This window comes from Crocuta crocuta, unplaced genomic scaffold (assembly GCF_008692635.1).
Source record: "Crocuta crocuta isolate KB4526 unplaced genomic scaffold, BGI_CrCroc_1.0 scaffold190, whole genome shotgun sequence".
NCBI classification, from domain to species: domain Eukaryota; kingdom Metazoa; phylum Chordata; class Mammalia; order Carnivora; family Hyaenidae; genus Crocuta; species Crocuta crocuta.
Window position 1 is genome coordinate 4,694,431 of NW_027527955.1, and position 22,300 is coordinate 4,716,730.

General features: G+C 38.0%; 1 protein-coding gene across 3 annotated transcripts in view; it reads right to left on the reverse strand.

The window, feature by feature from the left end:
* Nucleotides 1-4,013, reverse strand: part of SPART (spartin) — a 24,838-nt gene extending 20,825 nt beyond the window's left edge. Inside the window, exons 1-2 of one of the 3 annotated variants that reach the window (XM_077752546.1) lie at nt 3,321-4,013; nt 832-1,640 (exon numbers count right to left, since the gene is read on the reverse strand). In XM_077752546.1, the coding sequence (XP_077608672.1) occupies nt 832-1,638 (807 nt within the window). In that variant the 5' untranslated portion in view covers nt 1,639-1,640; nt 3,321-4,013. The remainder of the gene's footprint in view (nt 1-831; nt 1,641-3,320) is intronic. The other 2 variants (XM_077752544.1, XM_077752545.1) reach the window with 2 other exon arrangements.
* Between the last annotated feature and the right edge of the window lie 18,287 nt (nt 4,014-22,300).

Here is a 22,300-nt window from a genome sequence, read left to right on the forward strand (position 1 = left end):
AACATCCCTGATTGGGAACCACTGTTCTACATACTGGGCTGCATTGAGCCCAGTTCAACTGCTCAGATGGAACTTCACAACATTTGTGGAAATTTACACATCCACAAGTTACATAAATCTCTTTTGAAACTGAAGTTATCAGGTTGCTTCTTCAATAAAAAGTTAAAATTTTACTTGGGCACTTGGGTGGCTCAGTTGGTTTTAAGTGTCCAACTCTTGATTTTGACTCAGGTCATGATCTCATAATCCTAAGATCAAGTCCCACACAGGGCTCCACACTGGGCATGGTGGCTGCTTAAGATTCATTCTCTCTCTCTCTCCACCCCCCCCCACCCCTCCCGCATACACTCTTCTCAAAAAAAATAATTAAAATTTTAAGATGAATGCCAATGCCCTTCACGTCCTGTCATCACAATTTTAATACTAAAACACAACTTTGTAACTTTTTAAAAATTATTTTTTAATGTTTTATCGATTTCTGAGAGAAAGAGAGACAGCATGAGCAGGGAAGGGTCAAAGAGAGAGGGAGACACAAAATCTGAAACAGGCTCCAGGCTCTGAGATGGCTATCAGCAGAGTCCGACACGGGGCTCAAGCCCACAAACTGCAAGATCATGACCTGAGCCGAAGTCGGACGCTTAACCGACTGAGCCACCCAGGCGCCCCGACACAACTTTGTATCTTTAAGGGTCATAAATTTCATAGAATGTGTTAAAAAGGAACCAGAAAGATCTTTTTGCACTTACTGTCCTGGATACAGAAGAAATACTGACAAACAAAAATAACAAAATTTACACATATTTCAGGTTATCTTTTTTTCCTTTGGCTTACCTGAAGAAACCCAGGAGGACGGTTTAGAACTGTATCAAGAGAATTATCCAAGAACCTCACAATTCGAAGATACCCTGGATATGAAGGTGCACTAACCTCCCCTGCAGGATTTACAAAAAAAATCTGTACTCCATTTGGTATCAGAATCAATTCATCCGCATCTAGCCCTAAGGTCTCAAGAGGAGGTGGCTGAGAATGATTCCTGTAAAAGTCTTCTCCAACTGATGAAAATTCTCCAGATTCTGTTCCATAGGATACAGTGTAATGACCCTCAGCAGCCTGAGGAGTATAAGCAGGAGGTGCTTCAGTTGGATGACTCTGAGATGGCAAGGATAAAGAACTAGATGCAGAAACCAACCCTGAACTTGCTGAAGTGCTTCCATTTGCTTCAGTGTGCTGAGAAAGTGAACTAAAGGACTGAGGCTCTGGTGACTTTTCAGACATGTCTTTAGGTGGAAATTCTGGATATAACTTGGGTACTTCCTGGAGATCATTCCGTAGAGAAGTGGCAAGACCCTTCTCCAGAATTTCCAACCTGGTACGTACATTCTGTAGTGTTTCTTTCATTTTCTGTTGCATCTGTCTAGCAGATTCCCACCCAGGACCAGTGTGTTCAGGCTCTGTCAATGAAATGCTGATTCCTCTGAGCAGGTGTCCTATTCCTTGCTTATAGTAGTTCTTTGCTTCTTCCTTCTGACCTAATTCATCTGTATTCAGTCCTTTATTAACAAATAAAAAGGCCTTTGTGTATGCTTCCTTGATGATCTTCATGTCAGCAGGTTCTCCATTTTGTGGCTCTTGCTCCATTTCTGCCAAACAGAAAATATTACCTTCAATAATATATATAATAATAGGGAGTGCAATGTGGGAGGTCAAACTCACGAATCATGAGATCATGTCCTGAACAGAAGTCGGAGGCTCAACTGACTGAGCCACCCAGATACCCTCCAAAAAGAATATTTAAAAAGCCTATGAAAAAGTGTTCAATACCTTATCTTGTGTATATCTTCATTTCAAAGCTTACTTTCCATAGCATGCTGAGAGATTTCCTGAAATATTGTGTCTCTGGAAGAAATGGGCTGGCTACTGAAAGGGAAGGCATGGGGAGTGAGGGGTGGGGGGGATGGCATCCACACATCTACAGCTGAATAGCATTCGTTGCTGGCATCTCCATCTTGGGACAGGGGGGAAAAAAAGTTTAGCAGGGGAAAAAAAAAGTTTAGCAGGGGAAAAAAGTCTGGAAATCAATCAGGTGAAATGTAGCTGGAATCTGCACAGAAAAGAAAGTTTGCACCAGAATACTATATTCTTAATTTAAACTTTATTCCAGGATTTGTTATATTCTTGGTAGTCTCTGAGAAAATGCATTTCACAGGGATAGGAATTGCAGAATAGTATTTTTATTTATTTTTAATGCTTGTTATGAGGTGCCTGGGTGGCTTGGTTAAGTGTAAGGCTACAGATTTCAGTTCACGTAATGATCTCACAGTTCATGAGACAGAGCCCCAATTCGGGCTTGCCCTGTACTAGGTATGCATGGAATTCTCTCTCCCTCTCTCTGTCCCTTCCCCAACTCACTCATTGGCACTCTCTCAAAATAAATAAACTTCAATTAAAAAAGAAAAAAAATTACAAATGCTTGTCATACCCCTAATCGCAATTCAGAGTTTATCAAATACTTGAAAAAATAAAACCCATTATTGCATGATTTCGCTTAAAATTTTTTTAATTTTTTTTAATGTTTTATTTATTTTTGAGAGAGAGAGAAAGAGACACAGACAGACACAATCTGAAACATGATCCAGACTCTGAGCTGGCTGTCATCAAAGAGCCCTGAGGCGGAGCTCAAACCCACAAACCACCGTGAGATGATGACCTGAGCGCATGACCTGAGCGCAGTCGGAGGCTTAACCAACTGAGCCACCCAGGCGCCCCTCACTTACTTTAATTTCTAAAGTCTGGGACAGAAAGTCTTCAAAATGTCAATCTGTAATATTTAATAAAACAGTACCTACACCAGTATAATCGTCTTAAAACCCAAACCAAAACCTGGTTCCAGATACAAACGGTGCCTTTATTTTTTTAAACGTCCTAATAAAATAAGTACAACGTGCGATGCATGTGTGTAAGCTTTAAAAAAAAAAAATCTCAGGGAGCAAGGGTAAAATTCTGAATCAAACACCTGCCAACTTAGTTCAATCCCATAAACCCTAAAAGCAGTAACAATCAAGCTAAAGGTCAACATCACAAGTCGTTTTTAACACAGACGTTGCTCTACTACCCGCCCATCTGGCCTTTTACAAAAAAAAAAAAAAAAGAGGGGGAACTTTTCTGATTACCTGTATGGGACTCCCTCCAAGAGCACCCCATCCCGTTCAGAAAGCCCCACAGCTGAGAAAACCCACATAAAAGCCTCCTGTTTCAAACACGTTTCCTAAAAAGACTCCAAGTAAAGTCTGATACTGCAAAGGAGAGCAATTAAAAAATACCTCGATTTGTAACCGGGAACCTTATTATATTCTCTCTTTTCTTGGTTTTGCTTTCGGGGATTTCGAAGAAAAACTGGTGAACTCTGAACTACACTTAAAGCAGCATTTCGGAGGCAACAGCAACCTTGAACGCAAACACATTAAACCGCAAGGCAACGACGTTACGTTCGCAGGATCCTCAAGCGGGAGCGAAGCGATTCGTTCTGCGGCGGAAAACTGGGCCAAGCCCCCGGGACGCAATAATGCCCGGTCCGGAACCGGGCGCGCCCAACACGGACTTTCCAGGCACAGGAATTAGGTCAGAGAGATCGTCTGCGCCGCCCCATCTCCAATGAACACGAACAAATGTACTCGAAAGAGCAAATTCCAGCGCCCTCCATCCCCAGCACAACCGCGGTCGCCTGCTGACATTCTGTAAACAAAGACTACCGAACTTTCACGAAGCCTAAGTGCTGAGTAAGGGCGAAAACCGCAGTCAGGGGCGAAGCCAAGTAAACAGCGCGGGATGAGGCGGCGAGAAGGGTCAAAAAAGCCCCTCGAGGAGGACGACGACCAAAGGGGAGGGAGCGGGAGGCGGCGCCCTCCACACTAACAGTCCGTGCGAGCGCAGGGCGTAGGAAGCGCAGAACTCGAAGGTTCCACAACTACGACACGGGCCCTAACTCCGTGAACAACTTCTCAAACTCTTCTCTAGAAACGGCTCCCTGCAACGAAAGCTTCATCTCTGATTCTCGGGCGAGNAATTCCTGGCGCCTCAGGATGCATAGCAGCTGTGCTAATGCTACTTACGCTGTGAGAGGCTAAAAGGGGAAAATCAAAGGGAACGTACCTTTCTCCAGAACCTCTTTAAAATCAGTAAAATGGCATGGATGACAGGCTTTATATTTTTCAATACACCGGTCTTTAAAAAATTGTACGTAGAGTGCCCTTAGCATTTACAGCTGGTGACTTGTTGAGGGATGGCAGGGACTTAAATCCAAATGTATTATCTACCTCAGTCAAAATTAATTAATGAGAGGCCTGTTGGATGACCACTGGGTGAGGCTTTTAAATTAGGGGCCATTTGGGAGTTTCCCCAAATTGAAGAAAGGTAACGGTCATCCCCAAGAGAAAAACCTGATAGGAAGATAACACGTTAACACAACGGTTTAAATGATTTTGTGCTTACACACCTTAAAAGAATTCTGGAAAAATGTGACTGTGTACTTTCCCCCTCAATTTTTAGACTGCCCATAAAAATTTTCATCTTAGTTGCAAAAGATGCTAATTGTTTTATTGTAAATTGACATTTTAAAATAAAACTTTTACATAACCCTTTTATTTTTTTTTTAATGTTTTATTTATTTCTAGGAGAGAGAGAGAGACAGCGTGAGCAGGGGAGGGTCCGAGAGAGAGGGAGTCACAGACTGAAACAGGCTCCAGGCTCTGAGCTGGGAGTCAGCACAGAGCCCGATGCGGGGCTCGAACCCACGAACCGCGAGATCATGACCTAAGCGAAAGTTGGACGCTTAACCGACTAAGCCACCCAGGCGCCCTTACGTAACCCTTTTAAATGTAGCCAGGGGAACTTCTATACCAGGTAATTTGCTATCCTTCATTAACTTTTAAAATTGCATTAACAAGCTTTTCTTCAGTGGGAAAATTTACATCATTCCTTTTCTTCCTGAACCTGTATTTCCAGATTTCTATATAAAAATTTCTCTCAATATAATATCTTTCTTCTGGAAAGTCTTTTATTGATCATCTATCATACTTCTCTGCATCATAAATAAGTACATATATTTAAATCTAATTTTATTTTTTCAAAGGAAAGTATTTGTTACTTATATTTTTTGAGAGAGAATGTGGGGGTGGGCAAAGAGGAAGGAGAGGGGCAGAGGGAGAGAGAAAGAACCCAAGAAGTCTCCGTACTGAAGCCCAACAACCTCAGGACCATGACCTGAACTGAAGTCAAGAGTCAGACATTTGGGGTGCCTCGGTGGCTCAGCAGGCTAAGTGTCCCACTCTTGGTTTCAGCTCAGGTGGTGATCTCACGTTTCTGAGTTGGAGCCCTGCATGGGGCTCTGTGCTGATAGTGAGGAGCCTGCTTGGGATTCTCTCCCCCCCACCCCTCCTTTCTGCCTCCACCCTGCTGGCACTGTCTGTCTCTCTCAAAATAGAAAAATAAACTTAAAAAAAAAAAAAAGGAGTCAGACATTCAACCAACTGAGCCATCGAGGTGCCCCATTTAAATCTAATTCTATAATTTTGCAATAGCCATAAAGGTTAAAGTGTTTAAAAATGTGAAAAATTTTATATACAAGATCGTTATATATAAAAACCCTAAAATATACTACAAAGTAACTAAAACTAAGCAAGTAATCAAGGTTGTATCAGGGAAAAAAGATCAGCATATAGAAATCAACAGTATTTATAAACATTAGCAATGAACACTCGAAAAGTGAAATTAAGAATTTTGCTGATAATATTATCAAGAACAAAATACTTGGGACTAAATTTAACAAAGTAAGTGCGAGACTTGTACACCAAAATCTACAAAACACTGCTAAGAGGGTTTATAGAAGAGCTAAATAAATGGAAAGACATTCTACATTCACAGATGAAATATTATTATAATGGCAATATTCCCCAAACTAATCTACAGATGGAAGATAATCCCTACCAATATCTCAGACAATTATTGTGCAGAAATTGGCAAATTAATCATAATTCATAAGGAACTGCAAAGGATCCAGAACAGCCAAAGCAATCTTGAAAAAGAACAACAGTGTAGGACTTACGCTTCTTTTTTGTTTTTGTTTTTTGATTTGTTCTTTGCTTCTTTTGTTTGTTCTTCAAGTTTTTATTTAAATTCCAGTTAGTTAACATACAATCTGATATTAATTTTAGATGTAGAATTTACTTACATACGGTACCCAAGGCTTATCACTACAAGTGCCTTCCTTAAACCCATCACCCCCTTCCCCCACCAATCTCCTCTCCAGGAACCCTCAGTTTGTCCTCTATAGTTAAGAGTCTGTTTCCTGGTTTGCCCCCCCATCTCTTTTTATATGTTCATCTGTTTCTTAAATTCCACATGAGTGAAATCATATAGTACTTGTCTTTCTCTGACATTTCACTTAGCATAATAATTTCTAGCTCTATTCATGTTGTTGCAAATGGCAAGATTTCATTCCTTTTTATGGCTGAGTAATATTCCATCATATATATCATATATACAATATATATAACATCATATATATATAAAAAACACCTCACATTTATTTATCCATCCATTAGATGATGGACATTTGGGCTCTTTCCATAATTTTGCTATTGTTGATAATGGTGCTGTAAGCATAAACATTGGGGTGCATGTATCCCTTCAAATTAGTAATTTTATATCCTTTCTGTAAATACCTAGTAGTGCAATTGTTGGATCATAGGGTAGTTCTATTTTTAATTTCTTAACCTCCATACTGTTTTCCCGAGTGGCTAAACTAGTTTGCATTCCTATCAACAATGTAAGACAGTTCCCCTTTCTCCACATCCTTGCCAACATCTGTTGTTTTTTGTGTTAATTTTAGCTATTCTGACTGGTGTGAGATGATATCTCACTATAGTTTTGATTTGTAGTTCCCTAGTGATGAGTGAGGTTGAACATCTTTTCATGTGTCTGTTAGCCATTTATAGGTCTTCTTTGGAAAAATGTCTATTCATGTCTTCTTTCCATTTTTTAACTGGATTATTTGGTTTTGGGGTGTTCAGTTTTATAAGTTCTTTATATATTTTGAATACTGACCCTTTATCAGCTATGTCATTTGCAATATCTTTTCCCATTTCAAAGGATGCCTTTTAGTTTTGTTGATTGTTTCCTTCACTGTGCAGAAGCGTTTTATTGATGAAGTCTCGATAGTTTTTGTTTTTGTTTCCTTTGAGTTAGGAGACATCTAGTAAGAAGTTGCTATGGCTGATGTCGGAGAGATTACTGCCTGTATTCTCCTCTAGGACTTTGATGGTTTCCTATCTCACATTTAGGTCTTTCATCCATTTTGAATTAATTTTTGTGTATGGCGTAAAAAAAGTGGTCCAGTTTCATTCATTTGCAAGTTGCTAGTCAGTTTTACCAACACTATTTGTTTAAGAAACTGTCTTTTTTCCCATTGGGTCTTCCTTCCTGCTTAGTCAAAGATTACTTGACCATGTAATTGTGGGTCTATGTCTGGGTTTTCTTTTCTGTTCCATTGACCAATGTGTTTGTTTTTGTGCCAATACCATAATGCCTTGATCACTATAGCTTTGTAATATAACTTGAAGTCCAGGATAGTGATGCCTCCAGCTTTGCTTTTCTTTTTCAAGATTGCTTTGACTATTTGGGGTCTTTTGTGGATTTTTTGTTCTAGTTCTGTGAAAAATCCTGGTGGTATTTTGATAAGGATTGAATTAAGTGTGTAGATAGTTTTGGGTAGTATAGACATTTTAACAATGTTTGTTCTTCTCATCCACGAGCATGTAATATTTTCCCATTTCTTTATGTCTTCAATTTCTTTAATCAATGTTTTATAGTTATCAGACTACAGATCTTTTACCTCTTTGGTTAGGTTTATTCTTAGGTATCTCAGGATTTTTGGTGCAGTTGTAAATGAGATGGTTTCCTTGATTTTTCTTTCAGCTGTTTTATTATTGGAGTATAGAAATGCAACATATTTCTGTACATTGATTTTGCATCCTGCAACTTTACTGAATTTGTTAACAGTTCTAGAAAATTTTTGGTGGAGTCTTTGGGGTTTTCTATATAGAGTATCATGTCATCTGCAAATAGTGAAAGTTTGACTTCTTCCTTGGTAGTTTAGATACCTTTTATTTCTTTTTGTTGTCTGATTGCTGAGGCAAGGACTTCCAGTACTGTGTTAAATAAAAGTGGTGAGAGTGAACATCCGTATCTTGTTCCTGTCTGTAGAGGAAAATCTCTGTGTCTCCCTAGTGATGATGACATTAGCTGTGGATTTTTGTATATGGCCTTTATTATAGTGATGTATGCTGCCTCTATCCCTACTTTGTTGAGAATTTTTATCATGAATGGATCTGTACTTTGTCAGATGATTTTTCTGAATCTATTGATAGGATCATATGGTTCTTATTCTTTCTTTTATTAAGATGGTGTATCACATTGATTGATTTGTGAATGCTGAATCACTCTTGCAGCCTAGTAATGAATCCCACTTAATTGTAGTGAATGATTCTTTTACTGTACTATTGGATTTGATTTGCTAGTATCTTGTTGAGAATTTTTGCATCCATGTTCATCAAGGATATTGGCCTATAGTTCTCTTTTTTTTTTTTTTTAATGTTTTTTATTTATTTCTAGGAGAGAGAGAGAGAGACAGCGTGAGCAGGGGAGGGTCAGAGGGAGAGGGAGTCACAGACTCTGAAACAGGCTCCAGGCTCTGAGCTGGCTGTCAGCACAGAGCCCGATGCGGGGCTCGAACCCACGAACCGCAAGATCATGACCCAAGCGAAAGTCGGACGCCTACCCGACCAAGCCACCCAGGCGCCCCTATAGTTCTCTTTTTTAATGGTATCTTTGGTTTTGGAATCAAAGTAATGCTGGCCTCATAAAATGGCTTTGGAAACTTTCCTTCCATTTCTATTTTTTGGGGATAATTTGAGAACAGGTATTAACTCTTCTTTAAATATCTAGTAGACTTTCCCCGTGAAGCCATCTGGCCCTGGACTTTTGTTTATTGGGAGATATTTGATTACTTATTCAGTTTCTTTGCTGGTTATCAATCTCTTCAAGTTTCCTGTTTCTTCCTGTTTCCGTTTTGATAGTTTATAGGAATGTATCCATTTCTTCCCGATTGTTTGATTTGTTGGCATATAAGTTTTCCTAATATTCTCTCATAATTGTATTTATGTGGTGTTGGTTGTTATTTCTCTTCTCTCATTTGTGATTTTATTTGGGTCCTTTTTTCTTTTTGATAAATCTGGCTAGGGGTTTATCAATTTTATTAATTTTTTCAAGGAACCATCTCCTGGTTTCATTGATCTGGCTTTTTTCCTCTTTCTTTCTTTCTTTCTTTTTTTCTTTCTTTCTTTCTTTCTTTCTATCCATATCATTTATTTTTGCTCTAATCTTTATTATGAAATAATAAGCTCTTTTTCTGCTGGCTTTAGGCTTTGATTGTTGTTCTTTTTCTAGCTTCTTTTGGTATAAGTTCACATTGTTTGAGATTTTTCTTTCTGCGATCCATTTCTCCCTGAAACCACATCTCCACACTTCCTACCTTCCTCGATGTGTCCTCTTCTCTCCTTCTAGTTGTGCAGTTTGGTCTGTGAGTCTTCAGGTCATTTTTGGGCGTTCAGAACGATTTGAGTGTTATCTTAGCTGTGTTTGTGGGTTGAGGTAAACCTAGGGTCCTCCTATTACACTGACATCTAAGCTCCCGCTCGTACATTTCCTGATAACAAAATTTACTACAAAGTTGCAATAATCATTTCAGTTTGGTATTGGCATAAGAAAAGACATATGTGGGGTAGAATTGAACAATAAAATAGAATTAAAAACACATAAATAAGCCCATTTTACAGTTAACAGATTTTCAATAAGTTCAAGAATATTCAATAGGAATGAAATATTCTTTTCAACAGTGAAACAATAGGAAATTCATTCAAAAAGGTGATTTGGACCCCTACTTCACAACATACTAAAAAGTTAACACAAAATGTATCAAAGACCTAACTGTAAGAACTAAAACTGTAAAACTCTTAGAAGAAAACATGAGTAAGTCTTCATAAACTTGGATGAAACAATGATTTCTTTTTTTTTTTAAGTTCACTGAAGTTCATTGAGAGAGAGAGAGAGAGCGCGCGCGCATATGTATGTGTGAGTGGGGGAGGGGCAGAGAGAGAGGGAGAGACAATCCCAAGTAGCCTCTGGCTGTCAGTGCGGAGCTGGGTGTGTGGCTTGATTCTCATGAACCATGAAATCATGACCTGCACCGAAATCAAGAGTTTGATGCTTAACCAACTGAGCCACCCAGGTGCCCCTGAAGCAATGATTTCTTAGTTACAACCCCAAAATACAAGGAATGAAAGAACAATTGATAAAGTGTATTTCATCAAAATTAAAACCTTTTGCTCTTCAAAAGACACCATCAAGAAACTGAAAATACAACACAAAGACAATGAGAAATTATTTGAAAATTTTCATATCTGACTTGTATTTAGAATATAAAAAGAACTATTATAACTCAATAACAAATAAGATAAGTAATATAATTTTTAAATGGGCATAGGTTTTGAATAGACATTTCTCCAAAAATATACCAATGGCCAGAAAGCACATGAAAATATGTTCAATATAATTAATATTTAGAAAAATGGAAATAAAAAACACAGCATGTCATTATTTAACCTCTAGAATGTCTATAACGAAAAAGATAGATACTAACAAGTATTGACAAGGATGTGGAGAAAGTCAAACTCTCATGTATTACTGGTACCAATGTAAAATGATGCAGCCACATTTTGGTAAACAAATTGCTTCTTAAAAAGTCATTTGTAGACTTACTATATGACCTGCAATTCCCATGAGAGGTGAAATTGTGTACATGTTGTCATTTCTCTTGGTTCAAAAAAATCAAGTGATTCTCCCATTAGAAAACTCCTTCCACTTCTATTTATTTAGTTTAGGTGCATAGAGTTTCTCAGTTTTCACATCTCTAAATGTTAAAATTTAGATAGAATTGATGCTGTATCCTGTCTTATTCTGGAACTAGAAGACATATAATACAAACAATAATACAAATACTTGTATACACACACAACGTATACAGGTATACTTGACAGAAATGTTCAGAGCTACATTATTTAAAATGACCAAAAAGTAAAAATAACCCAAACATATATCAATCAAGTGATGAATGGATATTTGAAAATGTGGTAAATCCATACAATGGAATATTGTTCAGTCCCAAAAATGCTGCACATGGATGAACCTCAGTGAAAGAAACCAGATATGAACATATATTGTATGATTCTGTTTTTGTGAATGTTTTTAAATGGCAAATTGACAGAGGCAGAAAGTAGACTGGTGGTTGCCTAGGGCTGGGGTTGGTAATTGGAATTGATTGTAAATAGGTACAAAGTTTTCTTGTTAGGGTGATAGAAGTATTCTAAAATTGGATTGTGATGATGGTTGTATAGTTCTGTAAATATAATAAAATCCATTGAATTGTACATTTAAAATGAGCGAACACCATAAATTATATTTAAAGCAGTTTGAAAAACTACCTCCTGGGTAGAGGGATTATTATAATTATTTGTCTTTATATATATTTTAAGTGTGGATAAATATTTATTGAACAAAGAGTATATATTTATTAGAAATGCATCTTGAAGTGGTTACAGGGACTTTTTTTTCCCAGTTAATTACTATACTTCCAGATGATTATCATTTATTTCTAGGGTGGGATAGAATTCAGCTTCAATTCTAATCTAATTTCAATATTTATATATGTGAAGGCTGAGAAACTCCACATAAACAAAATTAACTATAAACTAATCTAGGTTATCACTGGTGATATTACTTAATTGCTCCCAGTTCATGTTGACTCAGTAGAATAACTTGGTATAAAATAAAAGTCCTGGAAAATACACTTTGTTGAAGGCTAATGTGATAATACTATTCTAAAAGTTCTAGGGGCACCTGGGTGGCTTAGTTGGTTAAGGGTCCAACTTCAGCTCAGGCCATGATCTCATGGTTCATAAGTTTGAGCCCCGAATCAGGCTCTGTGCTGACAGCTCAGAGCCTGGAGCCTGCTTCAGATCCTGTGTCTCCCTCTCTCTCTGCCCCTCCCCAGCTCGCGCTCTCTCTATCTCTCAAAAACAAGTAAAAAACATTTAAAAAAATAAACATTAAAAAATGTTTAATAAATAGAAGAAAAAATATTCATCAACCTAATACAACTGCAAAGACTTGAATAAAAAAGTAAATTTGAATTTATCTATTTTTTCCTACACACTGACTGTTTAGAACAATTGATATTGTTATTACCAACAAAAAACCTTATTGGCTATTAAAAATATCACGTTCAGGACAGAACTGGAACATGAGAATACCTGTGTGCTTAGCTGGCTCAGTCAATAGAGCCTGCAACTCTTGATCTCAGGGTTCTAACTTCGAGCCCACATTGAGTGTAGAGATCACTTAAAAATAAAATCTTAAATAAATAAAATGAAGGAACCAGTTCTGCCATCCAAAAAAAAAAAAAAAGTTCTTTAATTTACATATAGACAAGTCCCTATGGTGTCAGATCACAGCATAGCTAAGCATCACTGAACTATATTTAGTCTCAAGCCTTGCTTGTAACAGTGGAGTTCTTCCTATGCAGTTCTGAAGTGATAGAAATTAAAATGCTAACAATACCCAGTTTTAAACAGCCCACAGAAACTACATATGCACTAAGCCTACTCTCAGAGTCTATAAATTACTCCATCAGAATATATTAAGTAAGGGCTTTGGAACTTAACTCTTTCAGATGAAAACGGTGTCCATTAAATTTTCTGAAAAGTCGAATTTGGGGCCATAGTAATAGCAGTTTTTTGAAGCCTAACTTTAAAAGCAAGTTGCGAAAGGTCCTCTGCTGGCCATTTTATCTCCCTCATTTTATTTTACCCCCCAAAAAACCAATGAGGAGGCTATCGTCAGATGAAGAAATGGAAGCTTAGGAAGTTTAATATATTCCAAACAACCCAGGAAATACCTAGCAAAGCCAAGATTCCCAAAGATTGTTTACAGAATTGCTATTTTGTCGAAATTAATGTTTTATTGAATAACTACTACCGTATGCTCAGTATATAGTCATATATTATAGTTTCCATATATTATCTTTGATTTCTCCCCCCCAAAAAAGAACATACAGAATGAGGTTTGTTAACATTAAGTAACATGATCAAAATCTCACAACTAGTAAGTGACAAAACTATAATTTAAACTGGAGTTTTTGACTTTAAAAACCTTAGCATTTTCCACTGTAACACAGTACCTTAGGGTTGGTTATCCAGTTCCCAAAAGGTAACATACTTTGGAAGAATATGAAACATCCTAGGACAGAGAGAATTTTGCCAACACTACAAATTTGCTGGTTTCTTTAGTTTAGCTCTAAAAATAAATATATACTTAGAATCATGGACTATCTAATGAACTCATGTTTGAATCCTAGCAGTCATACCTACTGCCTACATAATTTTGGCAAATTGAATTTACCTTCAATACTTCAGTTCTCACCTCTGTATAACTGGGAGATCAATTGCTACTTCATAAGACTATGCTAACGATGAAGTAAGATAGTATATGCAACGCTCTGTACCTTATAAGGAGCAGCTGATTGGAGTAGTCAAGAGCACAGACCTTAAAACCAGCTGCCTGAGTTCAAATTATCAGTCTGCCACTGATCACCTCTGTGATCTTGGGTGAATTTACTTTATCCACAGTTTTCTCACTGGTAAAACAAGGTAATGATTATAACTACTTCAGGAGTGAGTATGTGTAAAATGCTTAGGATAAAAATTGTTTCTATTAAATTGAATGTGCCTGGCACATTGTAACTACTATTTAAGAGGTTGTTAAATTTTAAAAATACACTTTGAACATAGCAGATGCTAAATAAATGGGAGCTATTTTACCCTCCAGTCACTTGGGTGATTTTAAAATGATATATGGATCAAGAAGATGTGGTTTATCTATACCATGGAATACTACATGGCAATGAGAAACAGTGAAATCTGGCCATGTGTAGCAACATGGATGGACCTTGAGGGTGTTATGCTGAGCGAAATAAGTCAGGCAGAGAAGGACAAATATCCTATGTTTGCACGTATAGGAGGATTAGGAGGAACTTAACGGAGGAACAAGGGGGAGAAGAAGGGCGGAAATGGTGGGGGAAAGGGAGAGAGGCAAACCATGAGAGACTCTTGAATGCTGACAAAAACTGAGGACTGATGGATGTGGGGGGAGGGAGGGATGGGCATGGAGGAGGGCACTTGTGGGGATGAGCACTGAGTGTTATGTGGAAACTAATTTGACAATAAACTATTAAAAAAAATAAAATAAAATAAAATGATATATATGTATACATTTCTACCGGTATTTAAATTTTTTATCTTTGGAGAGAATTCCTCTATTGCCATTAAAATAACAGAAAAAACTGAATCTGCAGCCCAAAATGATTAGTCTGAGAGCTACCCTAATAAGTTCCCTAAAGTTGGGGAGCAGGGAGGAGAGAGGGAGGTGTTAGGATGTCTTTCAGATTTGGGATTAAGCAACTGAACTTGCCTCCAGGTGCTACTTACTGAGATGGGAGGCACTCAAGAGGGTTGCATGCATGGGAAAAGGGTGGAAAAGAGAACTAACAATTGTTTAGTACCTCCAAGTATCGAGCATGATGTTAAGCACTTCATGTCCATATTGCCTCATTTCACTCTCAGAATCACCCTATGGGTATTACCCTCTGATTTATTGATCTGTGAAAATCTCTTAAGAAGTATGTTGTACCACAGAGGCAAGGGAGTCAACTTTTGTCAAATAAAAGTTTTTTGCATAAATAGTAAGAATTAATTTATCCCCTGCTTCGTTCCCCTACCCTTAAGTCTGAATCTTCACACCAATATTTACATGGATAAATATCACTTTCAACCCAAAGTGACATGTTCCTATCTTCTGTAGTCCTTTAGCACCTCCGTGGACAAAGAACACTTTGAGATGACAGGCAGGCTCTAAAAGTTCAGTAATATAACTTGGAAATCTGTAATAATTAGGTTACTCTGCCCAAAAATGTCATGAGAGTTGCTGTCTTTCTCCAATACTTACACTAGGCACAGGCATACTCTCATGGAGCTAAAATTCAGTGTAACGATATTGCACATTAACCTAGTAATGCTGTCTTATAACAATTTCAACGTTGATATAATGTAATTGGTTCCAACTGGAAGCAAATCGAAGTATATGTGTTTCTATTCCAATCTTCTGAATAATGCATGACATCTGCATTACCTCAAACTTTGGGGAACAAAAGGCACTAAACAGAACCTGAAATGGTCAAAAGAATTTGTCTTTTTAAGGGTGGTATTTCTGAATTCTCTAACAACACCAACAACAAAGTTCTGAATAATAGAACCCATGAAGTCTTTAAACAAATGCACCTCCAAAGCAAACTGCTCATCCGTTTTTCAAATTTACCATTGTGCAAATATTAGATGGAGCCATATTAAAATGCTGGTACAAGCACTTCCATACGGTTCCATCTAACAGATCGTAAAGAGCACAATTCATAAATCTCAGGGAACATTAACTACCATAGTTATTTTTAAAATCCCTGCTTTCTTTAAAAGCCCTCTTTTCATTCTGATGGAAAACCAAAACTGGAAACTACTAAACTATTTATTGTTACCGCTTACTTTTCAAATTACATTAGAGCATTTTTATAGCCAAGCTATACTAATTTAACGGATATATTTATGATTGATGTTTTTGCTCTTTGGTTTTAAGATCAACTCTTGTTATTGTTACCGTCAATGATAAACACATATATCTACTAGGCTTGGGTGATGCTTCACAGTTGTCTGCTTGTGCAGATACTACATTGTGCAGTCCCTACCACCTTTCATTTTAGGTGAGCATTTATTATCATTCCAGCCCTCACACTGGACATGTGGCAAATATTACCCATAAACCATGGAAGACGAAACAAAGATCTCAAAGAACTCAGATCTCATGAGTCATAGCTGAGTGCAATGTATAGACTATATCTCTGTTAAACAACCTTCCAGTAGTGACTCAGTGAATAAAACATGCATTCCGATATCACACTCTGAAAGAAGCATTGCTGTCAGATAGAAACATACCTTAGGAAGTATTATCCCTACTCCCTCTCTGCCGTTTGGCTCGTCCTGAACTCCAGCTCCTCTCAGGCAACCTCCACACTACAGTGAAGAGAAATCTTGCAGCCTTGGCAGGGGAGAAGCTGTAAGGGCCACAAGCATGGGCCCTTCCCTCTACTAAGCTCACCCACCACAGGGGTTGCGTGGCTGGCGCCCAAGAAGGCCCCACAGCCTGCTGCGTCTCAGCTACTAACCCAAAAGCAGCAGAAGAAAGCAGACTGTAATGTGGAAGAGAAAGATTTTTTTTAATGACCTTTTGTTCATAGAGAATTAAAAAAATTAGTATCTTACCCTATGGATCTTTTTGGTTATGCGAGGTTATTTTCCGAATGCTGGTGGTAATTGTCCTCTTTATTAATTTTCTGTTGGTGATAATGGATTCTGTTGTGATTGGCAAGACCAGGCGTTTGCATTCTTTAAAGTGCATACGTATCTTCTGAATACTTTGAAAATTACAGATTCATCTTCAGTAGGTCTGGGGTGTGGCCTGACATTCCATATTTCTGGCAAATGCCCAGGGGATGCCAATGTTGCTGACCCAGAGACTGAATTTTGAGTAGCATGAAACCAATTATTTCAAAGAGTCCTTATATTCCCTAGGATCTATGAGAATAGGATAAATCTAAAGATTATTAATTATTTCACTTATCCTGAAAGCAACAATGAAAAAAAATCCAGCTAGTTTTATTTTTCATTTGTTAATTTTTCTGTGAAAGTATCTGAAAGAAATAGAATTCATTTTCCTAGTGTCTGTGAATAAATCGGGTGTTGGACCAAATAGACATTTCTCTCTCTCTTCCATCCCCAGCGGCACAGAGAAATGCTAAGCTGCTTCCTCTTGGTTCACCCCCTTCCCAGAATTCTTCCTGTCTGGTCATCTCTGCCTCTGCCTGATTTTTTTTTTCTCTCTAAAGATTTAGCATTTTTATTGACTGGAGATGGATTATGGCAGGAATGTCCCAGTTGTTTTAGCTTGTGCAGTTGGCTGCATTCTTTTGAAATTAGCCTGAAATTAGATCACTGCTCAAAAGAGCCATAAAAATAATATCAGTGCACGATATCTTATTTTAAATTATCTGGCTGCTTTGGGTCAGCCCTATCTCAATGCTGTAGCCTTGTTTGTATTTTTAACTTTTTATTTTGAAACAAAGGCTCAGAAAAAGGTGCAAAAATAATGGACTAATGTACCCTTCATCCAGTTTTCCTCAAGGATGACATCTTACAAAACCATCATACATTATCAAAAACAGGAAGTTTACACTGGTAAACTACAAGCCTTAATTTGGATTTCACCAGTTTTTACGTGTCATCTTTTTTTTGAATGAGGCGAGTACACACTACAATGAAACTATATAGATTCATGTAACCATCAACACAACCTTATTGTTAAAAGCTGGGGTCCTGCAGGGTTCTGTTCCAAGCCCTATTCTGCTTCCATTCTTCACACTGTCCCTGAACCTTGTCATCCACAATTGTGACTTTAACTGTCTTTTGTATTTGAATTCCCAAATTGATAACCCTAACTTCTCTCTCTTGAGCTCTGTTCCTAAGCATTTCATGGCTTATTTCTGGACACCCACTGAATATTTTATCGGCACTTCACACTTCAGCATATCCAAAATTGAAGCAGTGTTCTTTCATTTTTAAACTAAATAGTCTGTATATGTGGGAATAGCACCCTGTAGCCCAAGCCAGAACACTCAGGCTTCATCCTAGATTGTATCCATCAGCCATGTTTCACTTTCACATAATGAAAACAGCTGACACTCCTATGGCAGGGTACCATGTGTCACACACTCAATGTAAATTAGCTCTTGTCATCCTGAGAGCAATCCTAAGCATTGTCAGAAATGGCTCCAAGTTCGCTGAAGCCAAAATTTGGACAAGTTTTAGTGTCCTTAAAAACACAAACAAACAACAAACAAAAACCAAACATCAGGATATCTTGCAAGATGCTACAACATGGACAAACCTTGAAGGAAAACATTGTGCTAAGTGAACTAAGCCAGTCACAAAAGGACAAATACTCATAGGAACAGACTAGAATGGTGGTTACCCAGCAGAGGGAGCTGGGGAGTTGCTAATCGATGGGCATAAAGTTTCGATTATGCAAGATGAATGAATTCTAGAGATCTGCCATGCAATGTAGTGCATAGTTAACAGTGCTACACTGTACACTTAAAGGTTTTAAGAGGATAGATTTCATGTTAAGTGTTATCACAAGAAAATATAATTTAAAAAAGAAAATTACAAATACCAAAGTTAGTACTCAACAAAAGTAAATACTTGAACTGATACAAGTGATGGGTCCTGAAAATTGACTTTCATTAGTTTCAAGATACACACATCGTCAAAGCAGGTGGTATTCTTACTTTTGTTTTACAATGAGACAATGGAGGCACAGAAAGTTTGAAAGTTTACTTTGATCAGGGTCCTCTTGGCATGAAGGTCCCATCAGCCCATGGCCTCCTACGTGATCTTGTGACCGCTGAACACCCCTGCTTTGACCACTCTCCATGCTGGCCCCAGAGGCATCTGTGCTGGGACCATGTGTCTCTCCTGATCAGAAGCCGTACCTAGCGCCTTACTACTTTTAGGATAAGTGCTGACCTCTTCTGCATGACTTCTAGGCTGTCTCCGGCACTTGATGCCGTGGGACGCTGAGGTGTCAATGGCTCTCCAATACTCCACACTTCCAACTCCTTTCCACATGCCCTTCCCTCTGCTAAGACTGCTCTCTCCCCATACTGTCTACACTCAATGTTCTTTATCATTTTTTCAAAATTAAAAATAGCATTATTAGTTAATTTTAGCTTATAAGAGTAATATATAGTTAAAATGAAATATATATATTATATATTATATATATAAAACCATTTTTAGNTGTGTGTGTGTGTGTGTGTGTGTGTGTGTTCTAATCTCTAAAATTGGGATATGTTACTATGGTTTTTCTTCTATTTCTATCAATCTACCACTCTCCTTCCAAATATTTTGTTGTTGTTATTTTAATGCACATCTGTGATTACTGGGCAAGCCAAGCAGCTCTTTATATGTTTCTTCTACTAAGAACTGCCTATAGATATCTACCCTTCCCTCTTGAGCTTATACTAAGGGTATTGGTTATATATATTACAATATATTTTCCAACTTTATCCTTAGTCCTTTGACTTTGTAATGATTTAACTTGGAGTGATGCAATTTCACTTACTGTTGGTATGTTAGAATAACAACCATATATTTTTACCTCTGTAGCACCAGAATCTAGTACACTTGCAACAGAATAGGTGGTCAAGAAGTATTTGTGGAATGAATGCGTGCGCTAAAGACACATCACCTCATTTTAGAGTGCCCAGTGTGTTGGGGATAAAGTCTTACCCTCTGATTTCCTTATCCTTTCTCAGAACCAACAGCCAAATCCTGTGAATTCTACCTTCAATGTGCCTTTAAACCTCCCACCTTGGCCCACTCTAGCTCGCCATTCCTTACCTGGATTTCGGTCATAGGCTCCTCTTTCTAGTTTCTCTAACTCAATCTTTTCTCCATCTGTGACCACAGCTTTCTAAAATACAATCTGTTCATTTCACTCTCCTGCTTAAAATCTTTAAATGACTCCATATTTAGAAAGGGTCTGGAAGCCTCCATAAAATCTGGTTGGATTTCCCATCTCAGCCTCATCTCTCCCCCTTCCCTCTCTTTACATCTACACTCCAGCCACACTGTACTTTCAGCTGTTCCAGAAGAGACTATGCTTTCTATACTCTTTACTTTCCAGATCTATCTCAAATGCCACATATTCCACAGAAACTTGTCCTTTCTCTCCACCAAAATTATCACTCTACTATCACCACCATCAGCACCGCCAGTATCATCACAGTCACCCCTGCCTTGGGTACCTCCCTCTAAGCTTCTATACTTTTTCATTGTCTTGAAGATAATCTTTTACTTCACCCCCATTCCATTTTCTTGCCTGGATAGGAATTCTGGTTCAGCAATTTCAAAGACACAGTCAAATAGCTGAGTACCTATTATGTGTGAAGTACTGACTCTATTTATGATACCCAACTCAGTTTCCAGCTGAAATTTTGAGCACAGCTGAGTTCTGAAAATATATTAGTTATAAAAGTCTAAGAGCCTACATGCACTTTTTTTGTGGTTTTAAAATAGTGTAATTTGAGCTCCTCTTCGAGCAGGGGATCTGAGAACAAATGGGGAGGTAGATGTCAGTGTTTTCTCAGCCTTGTTAACTAAGCAGGCAAAGGAGAAGCAGAAATTCTTCTCCCCTCGTGATATCTTCTCACTCATCAGTGTGATGATACTGTCACCGACCTAGAGCTTTTCATTCATACATAACAATAGACACATATATTCAAATTATTTTCATTAAGCTTTAAAAAAATACAGTCTCTGAATAAGTATGAATAGTCATCTGCCTCGGCAAATTTACAGTCCATAATTTATTTGTGCCTTCCCTGTTATTGCTGCAACATGCCCTAATTCTAAATATCAAAAACAAGAAAAGGATTCAATACATGTATGTTACCATTCATAAACTCTAAAATGATCATGGCTATAAAACTTTTAAAGCTTATTGCTTTTCTTGCAAGATATTTTAAACGTGCCGACAAAAAAATACTATTTCTTTTGTCGCTTCCTATTGCTTCACTGGCTGCTGAGGGTACAAGAATAAAAATCACAAGCATGTCCTCTCCCTTCACTGGGCTTACATGAACTTCCAAATAAACAGAAACCAGCCTGGAAAGCTTTTGCAGAAGAAGGGCCATCGAAAACAAAACAGAGAGAATTTCAACCTTCAGATCTTTTATCAATCACTGAAATACAATATGATTTCCCCACAATCTCCATGATTCTCAGCCAAGACATTTTTATTCCTCCTTACTTTAAAGAAATTGCCAATAGGAAGTTATTCCTAATATGTCATTTATATGCCTTTCCTAATAGAGCTGGCAAGCTAACAGTGTTGGAACTTAGAACATCTGGTCAACTTAATCAGTTGGCTGCTGTGTGTCAAATTCAATAGAGAAGTCAAGCTATCTACGTAATTAGGTGTTCGTTTTATATTCTCCAGGCAATTCTTACTGAAGCAAAAATTTAAAACCTTAATGTATTGTACCATAAATTTCTTGAGAATAAATATAATATTAAAATAAATGGCCGAGGGGCGACTGGGTGGCTCAGTCGGTTAAGCGTCCGACTTTGGCTCAGGTCATGATCTCACGGTTCGTGGGTTCAAGCCCTGCATCGGGCTCTGTGCTGACAGCTAGCTCAGAGCCTGGAGCCTGTTTCAGATTCTGTATCTCCCTCTCTCTCTGACCCTCCCCTGCTCACACTGTTTCTCTCACTCTCTCTCAGAAATAAATAAAAGCATCAAAAAAATTTAAAATAAATGGCCGAGTTTTTTCTTTAAATGCTTCCATTTTTCTCTACATGAAATCAGCTACTGGTTTGCTACCAAAGTCATTTGCCTCCCATCTTTTTTAGCCCAAGTGTCAACATCTTGTCCCCATCACTGTTTATTAAGACTTTAAATAGCAATAGGCCCAGGCAGAATGAAAAAACGTATTAATTCATTTTGCCACTTAAAAGCTATTGCAGAGACTGTAGTAGGAAGAAGAACAGAATTACTAGGCGTGTTGCAATGCAGAGTTTATCTGACGTTTTATAGTTTCACTCTCCTCAGGATAATTGGTATATTAGTATTAGAAGACACCTTCACCTTCAGTGTCTTCAAATAACAATTTGTCTCCAAATCCTGGTACGATTTCACCATTGCTTTGGGTGTTAACTCTGAGTTTTCATTTTCATGTGGAACCATAATTTATCCCAGTTGTGAGGACGCTGGTTGGGAGTGTTTTCCAACCCAGGCACCAGCCTCTTAGAAAATAATCTTTGCCCAACCTGGGCCGCCATGCTTGACTTCAGGGTGACCTTAACATGACTGTGTGTCATGTTTACTCCTAAAAGTAAAGCCAAAAAGATTCAACTCCCGGGAATTATCCCTCTCGTCTGACAAATGGGAAAACTTCCCTGGCTTTCCACTG